Genomic DNA, 16,251 nt, shown 5'->3' with positions numbered 1-16,251 from the left:
ACAGAAAACTCTTTAAGTCTGTCCAACTAGGACCCAAGGCCAAGCTCTGGGCATATTACCTGACCCTCCTGAGACGTGACCCACACTCAGCCCCACGTGAACTTGGCCATGCTGGTATGGGCCTCACACTCTTTATTAGGAGGACTGAGTCTTCAGTGAGGCATTAGAGCACAGAGGCTGCATGGGTAGCCCGCCACACACTAAGCCACTAACCAGCACCTGATTCATAAGCATCTTTCTGGCCTCTTTGGACATATGTCTGTTCTCTGAGTAAAATTGTCTGCGCACAATTTTCCTTTTTTAAAAAAGGGACTTGCCTGCAACTACAACATAACACAATAAATGTTAGGGTCTCTACACTTCTCTGAAGTCTTTCTGTGTTTGTCCCTTTTGGTTTATTGAACAAAATTAATGAAATACAAAAGAAAATCTATAATGTTAAGAGAAGTAAAGAATGAAATTTTTTTATGAGACTTTCCTTATATTTTAAGCCAAGTTAATAAGCATGTACTATCTGTTATACTTTTAGGTGCTTTAAAAAGAGGTGAAACATAAGTTTGCATAAAGTTTATTTAATAGTATTCTTTAGTAGGAAAAAAAATTCCACAAAACAAATTTGTTTTACAAAACTGACAGGATGGAATGTTGACTTGGGGGTTCCTGTAACAAGTCTATCACTTGTTCAGCAGTAAGAAAAAGTAGAATAAATACATTGAATAGCATTTTCAAAGTTCCTGCATATTTTTAAAAAAATTGAAAAAAGGCCAAAAATTATTTCTAAACTCTGCATGTTATTAAACTTCCTAAGAGATTTTGGGAAGACAAATAACTATAAATCTCCCTATAGGTGACCCCAGAAATAATTTTAAAGTAATGATTGCAAATTTAGAATGCAATAGAGGAAAAAAATGCCTTTATATTTCTACCTCAAAAAACAAATACCTACATTTTAACTTGACACCTGCAAAACATAAAGAAAAGTGTAAAGTCTAAATGGTAATTTTCTTTTTATTGCTCCCAATGAATAAGTAAATAATAGGATATTTAAAGTAAAAAAGGGAGAAAAGTAGCAAAAGACAAATACATAGAACAATAGTTTTCTAACATTTTTAAACTGCAGAATTTTTTGTTCAAATAAAAATCCTTAAAAAGCCAAATATAAATAAATAAGATAGTACTGGATTATAACCCAAAGTATAAGATAAATATCCATAAGTACACACTGATACAAAATAAGTAATTGAATAAATAAATAGATAGATAGATAAATCTCTCATGCAGAAGAATTCCAAATAATTTGTGTAGCTACTCTTCTCTATAGGAGGTGGAGTGTAACTCCCCATTTCAAAAGTGTGGGCTGTGCATAGTGACTTCCTTCCAAAGAGTACAGTGTTGAGAGGCCAGGGAGGCATAGGGAAGTAACTTCACAATGGAAAAAAATTATAAACACTACTTCAGTCAGGTAATCAAAGTCAACAGTATCTATCAGTGATAAGTCATGTTGACAATGTGTATGTACCCTTGATACGATGTGAGAATAGTATTTTATCTCTGTGATCTTCCTTCCCAAACCTATAATCCCAATCTAATTATGAGGAATATATTATAAAAATCCCAATTGAGAGACATTCTAAAAAATCCCTATGCACTACTCCTCAAAACTGTCATGGTCATCAAAAACAAGGAATGGCTGAGAAATCATGATAACAAGAGGAGCCCAAGAAGACATGACTACTAAATGCAAGGTGGTATCCTGGGTGGGATACTATAACAGGACATAGACATTTGAGGAAACTAAGGAAATCTGAATACAGTATGGATTTTAGTTAACAGTGCATCAATATTTGTTCATTAATTGTAACAAACTGTACAGATGTTAATAAGATCTTAATAGAGGAAAGATGTTAATAGAGGAAACCGTGTACCCCTTGGGAACCCTCTGTACTATCTTCCCAACTTCTCTGTAAAACTAAAACAGACTATTTGTAAAATGCAAATATACAATAGTATGTTTTCTTTATGAGATGTTCTGATTGAATGTAGAGTTTAAAGAAGCTCCAGAATTCCACTCTCTACACCCCTGTCCCCAATCCCTACTCCAATCCTAGCCCACCTGTCTTAATCCGTTCAGGCTACAACAACAAAACTCCGTAGACTGGGTGGCTTATAAACAACAGACTTTCATTTATCACAGTCCTAGAGTCTAGAAGCCCTGCATTAACATGCCAACAGATTTGGTGTCCGGTGAGAACCCACTTCCTAGATGACTGTCCTTTTTGCTGTAACCTCACACAGCAGAATGAGCCAGGGGTCTCTCTCCAGCCTGTTTTATTAATATAAGGGCATTAATCCCATCTACAAGATGCAGTTTGGGAAGAGACGTGTAGTAGTTTTAGTATTTTCCCCATACAGAAACAATAGACAAAAATAACTTCAAGAGCCCAGAGAGCAGTAAATTTAGTAAAATAGTAAGCGATAGATTTGGGCATTTATTAACTTTGTTTCTAATATAATCTATCTAACATAAGGTTAAAATCTAAACTTTAGATAATTTAATTTTCACTAACAGTGTTGTTCAATGACCAGTTCACAAAATTTCCAAAATGCAAAAATCAGCTCTTGGTGTGAGCCAGTTCTAGCACACCACTGGCAAAAGCCTTAAAAAACCAATTTGTTGTCTTTCCTTTCCTTTCCCTTTTCTGGGTCTTAGTCATCTGTTCCCTATAACAAAGGTATAGTGGGGCCTTCACATCTGCTGCTAGGATCCCACAGTCTCAGCGGAGGGGCAACCGCTGCGGGGGGGGGGGGTGGGGGGGGTGGGGGGGGAGGTGGGCAGGGAGGGGCAACGAAAGAAGCAGCTGCTTGCCGTGCTCATCTAGGAATCGGCAAGAAGGAACTTGAATTTCACAGAAGAGCTCATTCAGAAAAGAGGCTCTGAAGGGTAGGGAAGGGCAACAGTAACCACAATTTTGTTTAATAAAAGTGAAAACTGATAGTCTAGGGTACTAGCAGTCTACACTCCCATCTGCAATTCATGCACGTATACATTACCCACATCCCTATAAAGCTAATAGTACCAGGATGGCCTCCTCTTATTTAATGTGAAGCTTAAAGAATGCAATGGGAGGAGTGTTTTTCCAACATAGCATGAGCTAGTTCACTCTTACCTTGAAGCATAAGTACACCTTATTGCTTCTTAAGTCTAAATGCACTTTTTAAATGTACCTCAAGATATACGCCATTGATAAAGAGCGATGATCATGTTTTTCCTGTTCAATGCTATGCTTCTCCTATTAGATGCTATGCTGTGCTTAGAAATTAAGAAAAATCAAATTTTCTGACTAATGTCAAAACACATATCCTACAAGTGTAACTATTACAGGCATACCTGCTCACTGTCTCTGGCTGTAACCAGCTCTGTTGCCAGAATTCTTCCCACTGCTTCCCTTCACCAGGGTCTCATGGAATTCCATTTGCACTCAAGTTTCTCACAGACAAAATTAATTTCTCCACAATCTGCCCATATCACATCTTGATACCAACTCTAGCACTAAATCCAGTTTGCTTGGTGTGTGTGTGTGTGTGTGTGTGTGTGTGTGTGTGTGTGTGTGTGTCACTCCTGCCGGACTTACGGTGGAAAAGAGAGAGGAGTCAAAGAAGGGACCCTAACATTTATTGTGTCATTTCTATGCTCCAGTCTCTATGCTACACACTTTACAGGCATTATTTTCTTCAGCCTTTACAACAATCCCATGAGAGAGGTACTACAATTTCATCTCCATTTTGCTGGTGGGAAACAAAGGCATAGAAGGATTAAGTTCCTTGCCATACAGTGCTAGAGTCCTCAGGACCTGAATGCAAGCTCTCTGGTTGTTAGGCTGAGGCCGTGGTCATTACTCTTCCCAGTGAGGGCCTTGCAAGGAGCCCAGCTGACCCTTTACAAGCCTCACAGACTTGGCTTGCTCAGTCCCTGGCCCACCACCCTGCATTTCCAGCCAAGGCAGTAGCAATTTTGAGGGGTAGAACTGGGGGTGGAGTGGAGGTTAGGGTAAGAGCCTTTGCTCCATGTTCCTAGCTTTAAAATGATTACCATCTACGATATCCTGACAGATACTTTTCTTCCCTTGGGATAGTAAGATTCTGGCTGTATTTCCAACATACTCCTCCTGCCTTTCAAAAAATATCTTTGACATTACAGTGATGTTAGTACCAAAAATATACTTCACTGCCAAATCCTATACTCTTACCTTACCTTAGCTTACCTATTTTTCTTCCAAAGCAAGAATAATGGTGAAATTTTAAAAGCAATATCTAAAATCTCATCTTCAATATTTTTTTCTATTCTTAGCCCCTTTGATCAAATTTTCCACTTTTGGGTCTGCATCTTCATACCACCACTGCCACTGCCTCACACATCTGGAATGTTTTTCTCCCCCAAGCCACAGAACCCCAATCCCAACCCATTGCTACCTACTCAATCTCGTTATTTTAAAGGACTCCTTCATCAGAACTTGGGCAGGAAACACTGTAGAAAAAGGTCAGTGCGTACAGCTGCCAATCCAAAAGAATGGACAGACTGTCCATTCCACATCTACAAATTAATTTTTAAGAATAGTTAAATGGCACAGCATAACAAATAATGAGTAAAACACTGACCATAAAAAATTCTTTTCTGGAAATACCTATATATTCGAATAAAATGAATCACACCAACCCCCTTCATCCATGAAAGGCACCCTTTCATTCAGCTCACATCTACTGTGTACCACAATGGACACTAGAGACACAACAATGACAAAACACAGTCTGTGACCCCAAGGACCTTGCCCTCTCCCAGGGAAGACAGATAATAAACAAAACAATTGCAAATCCAGTGATCTCATGTCATACTATACATAAAGTTCACCCATAAAAAAGTTGTATAAACCAAACCAGACTAGATTGTTCTAAGATCCCAAGCAGGGGCTAAGAGCTCCCTTGTATCTTATTTACTTTGTTAATTAGCCACAGTTCAAACAACATTAAGATCACTTCAAGATAAACCAAAGGAAAGACCATTTCCAACTGCTTTTGACATTCAAAGGCATTGTCCAGAAACACACTGACAGTGAGGCTTATTATAAAGGACTGACAAAGGTTTTAGCACCTTGTCTTCCACTGCGTGGCCCTCTCCCAGTGCCTCCGCTCTGCATTTGTTTCTCACTACTTTGCTTTTCCTCATGTTTAATCCTATTCTCCCTCATCCAAATGTACCGTCTATAAAAGCTACTTGTGAAAAAAAGATCACTGTTAAATTCCAAATGCTTATTTTCCTGTTCTTAATATATAGTTCATAAGTTTATGCCCTGAGAAGTATCTCTTCCTCCCTCCACCCCCCTCCTCCCTCCTTCTCCTTCTCTCTCTCTCAACAAAAGAACTGATTAAACAAAGTTATTTTTATTTTCATGTAGCTTTTGGCTGATTTTCTTTTGTGCGTCAGAGGCTTTCAAAAGGTTCCCAACTCTAGATCCAAAAGCTCAAAAAAATGATTGAGTACAGGATAAATAGTCCCCTCATCCAAAGGGCTGCCCAGGGTCACAGGCATTAGCGGCAACTGGGGAAGAAATCCAGGATTCTGGAGCCCTAGGAAGCAAGACATCCCGTGGCCCAGAGTTGCCCAGAACCTTAACTTCTTCTGAGAAATAAAGGAACTGAACTGATGGAGTTGAACTTATTGAGTTGCACTCTGCTTGCAATTATGTCAAATAACTTATCCCTAAGAATAAGGACAAAATGGTTATAAAAAAAAAAATCCCGAAAAAAATTCATCTGTTTGGGGGATGAAATTGAAGGCTATGTTTTTCTGGCCAGACAGCAATGCCAAAACTCTTGGTGCAGGCTGCCTGGGGTGGAAACCCAGTTCTGCCATGGACTAGTTGTATGATCTCACTGTGCTTCAACTTGCCTCATCTCATCTATAAAATGGGCATAATAAGATTACCTACCTACTTTATATGTTTTAAGGATAAAATGTGTTCATGTTTATAAAATACTTAGACTAGTGCCTGGCCCAAAGTAAGCACCATGTAAGTGTTTATTAAAGAAATAAGTCATTTTATTCTGTCACTGTAATGTTTGTTCAATAAATTTAAAAATTAACAAAGTTTCAAAACAGAAAGGGGGAAAAAAAAACTGTGACAGTATGAAACACTTACATAACACACACTGTTGTTTAATAACCCAGCAGTAAAACATCTGGGATCCAGATTTCATACGCACCGTGAATTTAGGGAAACTAGCACATTGGAATGTGTTCCCACTGAAGCATAAGATTCGATTTGTATGATTCCCTTTGTAATCAGAAATGACGCAGGCTTATGGGAAATTTAGGTTTACATGTTCCTCATTTTAACCCTGCAACAACTTTTAACCACACCCTAGCAAATAAATTTTATTTTGTGGTGCGAGGACTTAAAGGATCATAAACATAAAACCAGGCCTTGCATAGTTACAGCTTTTCTTGTGAACACAATGACTCAGCCAAACTGCAAGTTTAAAGAGCTATATCTTAAGTGTGGGGTCCTCTAGCATCAGTCTCTAGTAAACACTTGGGATGGACAAGAAATTGCTACAACCAGCAGCTAGCTTGATCAAAACTTGATCATGACTAAAAAGGCACCACCACGACCTGAGTGCAAGCATAATTTATAATAAATAGATACTGCTGTGTGCTAAAGGAGACAAAACTGATGACTGTATTTTTCTGGTGGATGGATATTCAGGGAAGAAAATTATAAACAGCAATAACTCCCTTACCTGTCCTTCCTCTTGATAGCTAAACCTCACCTTACCCGTACATATAAATTTAAATAGCTCACAAGCTCATCCTCAATAGTACTATATTAGACCTTTCTTCACTGAGATAAGATTTACAGAACTCTCAGGCTATGGCTTTTTACCTCTCCTCTTTAAAAGTGCATTTCTCTAAAGCTATGAAAAGGAACTCACACCTTGCTCAGTGAGAAAACTAAAGCCTACAACACAATCATTATCATTAAAATGTTATTAAAACCCTATAAGAAAGATGGAAAGTATTTCATGGCTGGATGGTGCTGATGGTAGCAGAATGATGTGAATATTTAACGCCGTTACATATACACTTAAAATGGCTAAGATGGTAAATTTTATGTTGTGTGTATTTTATCACAATAACAGTGAAATAAACTTTTTATAAAATCTTGTAAGAGTTAAAGGTAAATGAATTTTATGACTATAATTTTTAATTAAGAAACATACACTAAGTAATCAGACAACTTCCAAGAAGCAGGGTTATCCACTACTTAGTTATTAATGAAGCAACAAACCTAAATAAGCCTTGTACAGCACTTACCATGGTATGCACATATTCCAACATCAGAGACAAACATGGTAAAGATACTTTTTCCTCAAAGTCTCAGTACTCGCACTTTTTATATGGATTGTTAATTGTGCCTGGTTCTTGAAAAAACAGACTTAGAGCTTGTACAATTAGTCAAAAGGTCCTCAAATAACAATTTGTACACCAGGCTGTGTACAAATTCACTTGTACCTGCGTCACAAAACAGTTAATACTGAAAGAGATTCTAACTCAAATAGGCAGTGTGTAAATGTGGTGTTTGTTAACAGCTCAAACCGCTGATTCTTTCCATTCAAGTTTTCTTTGCACTACCATGAATTAACCCATTTGACATACCTCAAAGGTCTCTGGGTACCTAGTCTCCCAGAGGCTCTTGGAGGTCCATAAAAGATTATCTTAACTGAAACTGTCAGGCCTGGCTGATAAATTTAACAGAATTCCCCATTCTGAGTAGAGACCTAGGGAGGATCAAAGGCAGAAAGTGTTGCGGTCCTCAAGAATCAACTTGCATTTAGGGCTCCATAGAGGAAGTGTAAAGAAGGCAATAATCCCAGATCAGGAGGAGCAAACACAGGCGTGGCAGTAGCTCAGCATGAGTGTACGAGGGCGGTTCTGAAGGGCATCACAAAATCCTGTGGAAGGCTTGGAGGACCGCACTCCTGGAGTTGAGACCTAAGTCCCAAATACCTAGAACTGGGGTGAGAAAAACATGCCCCGCTCCTGGCCCCCGGGCCCTCTCGCCCCACCTCAGAGTCATCATCTCTCCTCGGGGTGCCTCGGCTAGCAGCTGTATGGCCGCACGCCCGGGACGGTGCTCCGGCCGGCTGGGCTCTAAGCCGGGGACCGCAGCACTTCCTGGTTGGCACGAGATGCCGACCCCATCGCGCCCGCCATCCCAGTCACCCTACAGCGCACGTGAACCAAGGGCGCGCGAGGTGACCTGGGGGCACCAGACACATTGCACCGGGGGCCCAAGCTGCGGGGTGCGGGGGTGCATCCTGCAGAGGACGCCCCCAACCAGTGCAGCTCTGCGCCGCAGGTAGCCGCGCTCGGCAGAAGTGCGCGCCGAGGTTGCCTGCACTGACTGCGGGCATGGCCCGAAGGCGCGCACAGGAGGCCCCAGGGATCGCCAGGGACGCCGCCGCCGGCGCAGCTGCTGGAGTCCAGTCCAAATTGGGCGGGGAGCGGCCAGCTGCCCGGCGCCGGCGGGAGGAGGGCTCGAGGGCGCGAGCCGCGGAAACCCGGCCCCTGCGGGAGCTCGGTGAGCCCGGCCCCGCGCGGCTCCTACCTGCAGGGCCAGGGGGGCGCTACGCCGGAGCGATCGCGGCGGGCTCCCGGGGCTCGGGCGCGGCTGGCGCAGCTGGAGGCTCAGGAGGAGGAAGAAAGGGAGAGCCGGAGGGGGACTCCGCGCCGCGCGGCCGCCCGGAACTCGCCGCCCGGATTCGCCCTGGCTTGGCAGGGGTGGGGCGAGGCGGTGCCGGGTCCCGGGCGTCGCGGCGCGGGCTGGCCGCCCCGCCGTGCAGGACCCCGCGGCGGGCCTCTCCTGGCCCCGGTTTCTTATTCTCTTCCCCCAAAGGTTCAAAACTCAGCGGCGCCAACCCAGGCAATCAGTGTTCGCTAGCATTATGTTATCCAGTACTCTGGAGCCGCCAAGTGCCCAGGCACATTCTAGGAACTGCGCCTGCAGTGTCTAATTCTCAGCTACTGCAGGTAGTGGCCGCGACTGGGCCACTTCACAAGGAAGGAAACAGCAAATCAAAAGGTGAAATAACTTGCCTGAGGTGAAATAATTAAAAATTAGAAGCATTGTTGACGTCATCTAGAAGCCTTCTTCCACTTCCCTAAGGTAGTTTTATTGCCAATTTACAGGTAAGGAAACGGAGGCTCAGAATAGTGAAGTAACCAGCCTAAGGTCACACAGCTTAAATCGAAGGAGACGAGAATTTGTGTCTTGATGTCTCTAAAACTGAGTGTAAGTCAGAAATCTTAGTATAAAATGATAAATTGGGAATAAAACAGGGAAAATTCCCATTCCACCCAAGGAACTGTCCAAACGGCAATTTTGCGCTTTCAGTCCACTTAGAATAAAGTCTCAGGAAAAAAGAGAACTAATTGTCATGTGGCTTGAATAGCAGCCCTTTTGGAATATAGTTTTGAATATAGGCCAATTTCAACCTCATTACACAATATTGCATCCTGCCGAAGCCAAAGGAAGCAATGGCCTCCCCATACACCAAACTGCCAATAACCTCAGCCACTTTAAAGCATTTAGTGGATATTACACAGCCGAGACTGACCGAGTTACATAATGTCTTACGGCACACATGGCATTACATGAAATGAAAAATATGATATTCCAGCCCAAAATAGGTGAGGGGGTGAAATTATAGTCTGGAACTCAGTTTTCCTGTAACCTATAGTTGCTCAGCCCTCCCTAGACTACATTTTTCTCTCTTGAGCACATCTTTTCCTAATGGTAGAAGAGTCACACAACCATCACTCTTTCCTTGTTGACAGAAATGATTGATGTCTTTTGAATCCTATCATACTGACAGATTTTTACAATTAAACACATGGCCCTCTGAGCAAACAGAGTATTGCCTAAGAGGAGTTTGGCAAGTTTAAGACAAGCATGTTACTGAAAGGCTGAATACCCTCTTTCCTCCCCTCTTTCTCAAGTTTTATTAGTCACAGATGATTTGATAAGTATTATGCACACAAGTAACTGCACTCTGACAAGCATGCCATTAGGAATTATATAATGCTTTTGGCTGAGAAGCAGCATGCATGCTATAACATTGCATGCCTAATTCTCGAGTGTCATTATTAAAACATTTGGCACTAGCCAGCAACAGTACATCTTTCTATTAACTACAGTTAGAAATAAAATTATTTAAGTGCCCTCACAATAACTGAATGTCTGCTTTCCTGAGACAGAAAAATAAAATAGAAAAATTCCATATGTTGTTTAGAGAAAAATGTAAAGTATGGACTGCCAAATGTAAGTTTTAGAAATAGGATAACTTTGTATATAATATTTCTACTTTCCTGAGAAAATTTGGTGTTTTTTTCCCAAAGTTTTCATATCTTCAGAGATGTGAAGGAAAAATAACTAAGAGGTTCTGTTATATATTCATCTCAATATTCATTTGACTTTTTTATCCAAGTGGTATTCTAAATAAATCCTTTTAAATTTTTATGTTTCCTCCTGAGTATAAAGTAACATATGTTCTTTTAATGATTTTTACATTTATGTTTTACAAAAATACAAAGCTTAAATTCTAAGTGAAATCAGCTCCAACTCCTACATACTTCCTGTTTTTTTCTATGCATAAAGGTTTGTTACCAAATTAACACTATGCTATACAGATAGTTTAAAATCCTGATTATCTCACTGAATATTTATAAATTGAGTATTTTCACCATTATTAAATTTCCTTTAAAATATAAATTTTAATGGTTGAGGAATAGTACAATCATTTATCTATTGATAGCTTTTAGGATATTTCCAGCCTTTTTTACAGTTTACAAATTATGCTGGAATGAGCACTGGATATGTCATCTTTGTCAAGATCTCTAAATTCTTAGGATAGATAGATTCCTAAAAGTAGAAATACTGGATCAACATTTATAAACATTTTCAAGGCTCTGCATGATACTGAAAAATACCTTCCAGTAATAAGTGTTATATTTTTTATAACTTAAAAATGTCAAGGATCAAAATAATATCTTATTCAATATTTCTTTGATAATTGGTAAAGCTGAGTATTATTTTTTCATTATTTATACCATTTACTGAGAATGACCAAATTATGTCCATTGCCCTTTCTTTTTCTTATGGAAAATTATTACTCTTTTTGTTAATTTGCAATAATACTTTCAACAGAAATAGCACTATTCCATAAAATTTACATACCAATGGTGCTCCACCATATTTCCCTTATGGTACATTTTATGTGTACACTGCCATCCAGGTTGCCTAGGTTGTTTTGGGGTATCATCTTTTCTGACAGTTCTATTTTCTTATAGAAAATTATCTCTCTCCAAATGGGCATAGTTCTGGCAAGAGGCAATTTGGGGTAGCAACTTCTAATACAAAGGGCAGATCTTTCCTTTATGTTCCCACAACCGTTCCATTCACCCCGTGGTCCAGGTAGACTGAATCTCCAGGAGTGAGGGAGCTGGTGATGTTTGGGGTTGGACTCACAGAGCAGAGACAGAGGCAGTCCCAGCACAGCTTTGCCCTAACCAGGATGACCAGCCAGAGGCTGTTTCCTGCTTCTTGATATTTTAGAAATTCTTGTGGCACTTCCATGGTTCCTGCCGTTCCCCTACCTTGCCTTGATTCTGTGAGCCCCTGGCGACCTTTTCCTTCAGAGAGCAAGAGTCTGCATTCCTTGTTTGTCCCCAATAACCCTCGCTGGTATAATTGGCATGACTCCTGTGTCCTTCAGTCCACCTGACAGTCTCCTGATGAGCAACCATTCATTTCATTCATTCATTCATTCATTCATTCATTCACAAACACCTAATTATTAATGTTAATTAAATAACCACCACGCACATGGTTCGCTGGAGACGTGAAGTACAGAGCAAGATATTTTATCCTCAATCACCTGCTGACATACGTCACTTCAGCCACCATAACGGTGGCAGAGTAAAAGATGAGAGCAGTGTAGTTAGTGAGGCTAGAAATTAAGCAAACAAACAAACAAAAAGGGACAGTGGCTAAGAGTAAAAACCTCAAGAAAGAATAAGAAACAGAGTGGATATTGCAAAGCATACAGAAGTATTATGCCTCTGTATCTTCATTTTAACTTCCTGTGGACCATTCGTATGTTTCATCATTTCTCCCAGCAACGGTCATCTTGCGGCTGTCCATCATGTGACTAAAAAGGGCCCACACTGACGCCTACAGCCCAACTGCAACAGAGATGAGTCTTCTCAGTCACCCATGGCCAGTCTCTGTGAAGCTTTTTCACATCCAACAAGCCTAAAGAGATTTAACTCCTCCTATCAAATGACATTTACAGGATCTCTGTATTTTCAATGTTTACATACTTTTTAGAATTGTGTTTATTTTCATGGATTTGTACATTTGTATAAACTAGTATGATGATTAAACAAGCAAACATGCAAAAAGACATTTAAAAATAAATACTTGTTTAGAATAATACAATCATATGCCAGTTGGTTGCTATAATTTTATTTTTAAAAAAACGACAACAAAAGCAACTGAATTCAGTTTCCAAAACAATCCATAACTTCACAACAAAAAGTGATCTCAAGAATGTCATGGCTCTAGGAGCCCAAAATAAAGAAAAATTGAACGTATTTTTCAAAGCTAAAGTATTTTATCCAACCACATTAATATATTATCAACTGTAAAATACAAGCATTCATACATTCATAAAAGCCCCTATGTTGCTGGTATCATTTTAGTAGCTGAGGATACCATGTAAACAAAACAGATGAAGACCCTGCTTTTCTGAAGTGGAACAGATGTAAAATATGTCAGGAGGTGATGAGTCTTATGAAGAAATATAAAGCAGAATAATATAAAAGACAAGGCTTCTGGGATGGGGATGGGAGATTGACAGAGAAGGGGACATTGGAGCAGAATAAAAGGAGCAAGCCTCGAAGATGTCTGGGGAAAGAGCATCCAAGCAGAGGAACTCGGATGTCCGGGGCCATGAGGTAGGAATGTGTGGTATGCTCACATACCAGCAAGGAGGCCAGGGTGAATAGAGCCGTGTACGCTAGGAGGACAGTGATAGAACATGGAGTCAGAGGGTTGGCGGGAGAAATTTCTAAGCGTAAGGAGTTGAATTTTAGACGAACTGATACGGAAAGCTTTGGGCAGAAGACTGACTAACATAAAAGACTTTTGTTTTAGGAGGACAACACTGACTGCTGCATGGAGAATTGATTGCATGGGAGTGAGGATGAAGCATGAAAATAAAGCAATGGTCCAAGCAAGGATGGACTAGAGTGATCATCATGGAGGTTCTGAAAGTGCTAAGATTCTGGGTGTATTTTGGTATCTATGAAGGAAAGCTAAATATTCAACATGATCCTGATTTGGCAAGGGTATTAGTTATTCCTTGTTGATATAAAGCTCATGGGGAGATGGATTAGTGAAGGCATCAGTGGAACCCAATTAGTTACATCACTGTTGCATTTTTAAACTTCAGCTAAACAACAGTTCTATTTGTTTAAAATATAAGTTTGAGCTATTGCAGTTTTGCCCTGTATGACTCAATTCTACTCCCATTAGACCAGTTCCTGACCATGCATATTCCCATTTCAAAATTAAAGACAATTTTTTTCCCCATCAAGTTGTGCCTCAGTGTTCACCTAAATAAATATACAACTACCTGAGCTTTCTAGTTCATAAGTGCAATGCTGGTTGAATTCCAATATTATACCTTTAGTCCAAAATCATCTAGCTTCAGACTCTATTTATTAGCCTATCTATTAGCCTTCTCTACATTTTCCAAATATATAATGTTTCCACAAATATTTGTTTGGTTTGACACTCTCCCAGTTTAGATTTAGAAAGTTGTGTTTGTTATATCAGCAAATGTTTTTATTTAAAATAAAAGGATAGAAATAGAAAGACTTGCTATAAAGGTTTTTTTGTTTTTGTTTTTTTTTTTTTAACGATAATACAAATGGTAAAACTTCCCAGGGTGAGAGCTACTTGGATCCTTGCTTGTGTGCTTGAATCTCCAGAGAATTATGGAAATTTCTTTTCTTTTTTTTTTTTTTTTGCAAACATTTGCTAATAGCCTAGGGGTTTGGAAAACATTTTCATCTCCCTGCATCATTGTTCATTTTCCAGTAGAAAAGTCATCTCATGAACTCTCACACTAACTTGTTGCTGGTATCATTTTTTCACACCTGTACATTCTGTTGCATTAAAGGTGCACTTTCAAACTCAAGCCTTAGGCTATTTTGTAAGGCCAGTCAAAGCATCCTTTCCCCACACCCCAGATAAAACAAAAATATGTCTCAGAAATCTCTCAGCTTCAGTTGAGTTCACGGTGTTCCCAAGAGTCAGAACTCTCTTATAAGAATAAAATGGAGAAAAAGAAATATGTGTATGTGTGTGTGTATGTGTACACTTTTTGGGTTTTCCTAGTGAGATAATCTGTTTGACTTATATAGACTGACCCTGAATTATAGACACTCTGCCCCAAAATGTGACTCTTCTATCCTCATAATAGCAAAAAATCAAGGAACAAATTTCAGAATTATAAATCCTTAACATTAAAATATAATGCAAAAGACCCTTGCATAGCATCAAGAACACTGCAATTCTTTCTTCACCTTATATTCACTGCTAGGAATTTGCACAGGTCCATAGCTCCAAAACTCTTAGGATCAGATAAATTTATGATATTCAGAATTTTATGAATTTGGGAACTTCATACAATTCATATAGCGTATGTTATGTAATACCTCTGACAAGGTCTGAGGCAGAACCCCACAGTTAAACACCCTCATATTTCTGTAGCAAAAGATGTGAATAGACACATTGCATGGGAAATATAACGTCTGCAAATAGTTTCAAATCAATGCAGATCACGTTTTGCTGCCAAGTGAGTCACGAACAAACTTTTGGTTTTCAGAGATTTTGGATTTTAGAATTACGATAGGAGATCGTGGACTTGAAATATAACAGAGTTGAATAGACTCTGCACACAAGCCAAGAACATTTTTAAAAGACTTTTCCACCACAAGCAATTCACCCAATATCTTAGAAATCAATATGTTTTGCCAACTAATGAGAGGTGTTGCAGTTTTATATTTTTAACAATTGTATTTAAGAAGTAGATTTAAAATCCATTTGAGAGTCATTGTTGGGAAGATTTTTTAACGGAATTAGAAATGTCTATTTCTAAACGTTTTAAAAGGAGCAGATATGAGAGTTTTTATAGATGATATGTATTTTCAGAAGTCAATCCGTTAAGAAGGAAGCACTTCCCAAGGTCTGCTTTCAGAATTCTCTCGCCACAGCTTAAGTTGCCTTCAAAAGCAGAAACTATCCTGCTTATCATTAAAGTGACACTTTTATTTTGAAGGGACAGTGTTGATTTTTTTAAAAATTCTGCTTTACTACCATGAAATTGATAGGTACTTGTTATCATAGAAAGGAAAGAATGTGGAACACTAGTGCTTTTATAAAATAAGAATGTGTAGTTCTTTTAAATTTGACAACTCTGAAACGTACTCTGCAATGGTAACTGGTGATCTTGTCCATGATATAAAATGTTTTCATGATCATTCATCATCTCTACAAAGAACAGTGAACAGTCTACTACACTTTAAAGATCTGACTTTTATAACATTATCTATGTATATTAGTTAGGTTTCTACAGAGAAACAGAACCAAAAGGACGTACATAGATACATAAAATAGGAACTTACTATGAGGAATTGGCTTGCACAGTCATGATGACTGAAAAGTCTCATGATCTGCTGTCTGCAAGCCAGAGATCAAGGAGAGCTGGTGGTGTCGTTGTAGTCCAAGCATGAAGGCTGAAGAACCAGGGAAGCCAATGAAATAAGTCCGAGTCCAAGTTCCAAGGCATGCCATGTTAGATGTCTAAGGGCAGGAGATGGATGTCTCGGCTTGAACAGAGAGAGCAAATTCACGCTTCCTCTTCCTTTTTGTTCTTTTTGGACCCAACCAATTGGTAAGGGTCATCCTCTTTACTCAGTCTATAGATTCAGATGCTAATCTATTCCAGACGCACCCTCACAAACATACCCAGAAATAATGTTTCACCAGATATCTGGGCATCCCTTACCCCAGTCAAGTTGACACTTAAAAATAATCACCAACTATATCCATGAAATCTTGTAACAAT

General features: G+C 39.5%; 1 protein-coding gene across 3 annotated transcripts in view; it reads right to left on the bottom strand.

Annotated features, from left to right (window-relative positions):
• The window catches only part of PLD1 (phospholipase D1), a 209,030-nt gene extending 193,035 nt beyond the window's left edge, over nucleotides 1–15,995 (bottom strand). Inside the window, exon 1 of one of the 3 annotated variants that reach the window (XM_012736396.3) lies at nucleotides 15,809–15,995. In XM_012736396.3, the coding sequence (XP_012591850.2) occupies nucleotides 15,809–15,834 (26 nt within the window). In that variant the 5' untranslated portion in view covers nucleotides 15,835–15,995. Of the gene's footprint in view, nucleotides 1–8,663; nucleotides 9,459–15,808 lie in introns of those variants that run through there. The other 2 variants (XM_012736400.3, XM_012736399.3) reach the window with 2 other exon arrangements.
• Between the last annotated feature and the right edge of the window lie 256 nt (nucleotides 15,996–16,251).

The sequence above is a fragment of the Microcebus murinus genome, chromosome 1 (genome assembly GCF_040939455.1).
Source record: "Microcebus murinus isolate Inina chromosome 1, M.murinus_Inina_mat1.0, whole genome shotgun sequence".
NCBI classification, from domain to species: domain Eukaryota; kingdom Metazoa; phylum Chordata; class Mammalia; order Primates; family Cheirogaleidae; genus Microcebus; species Microcebus murinus.
This window is presented reverse-complemented; position numbering and strand designations above follow the sequence as displayed.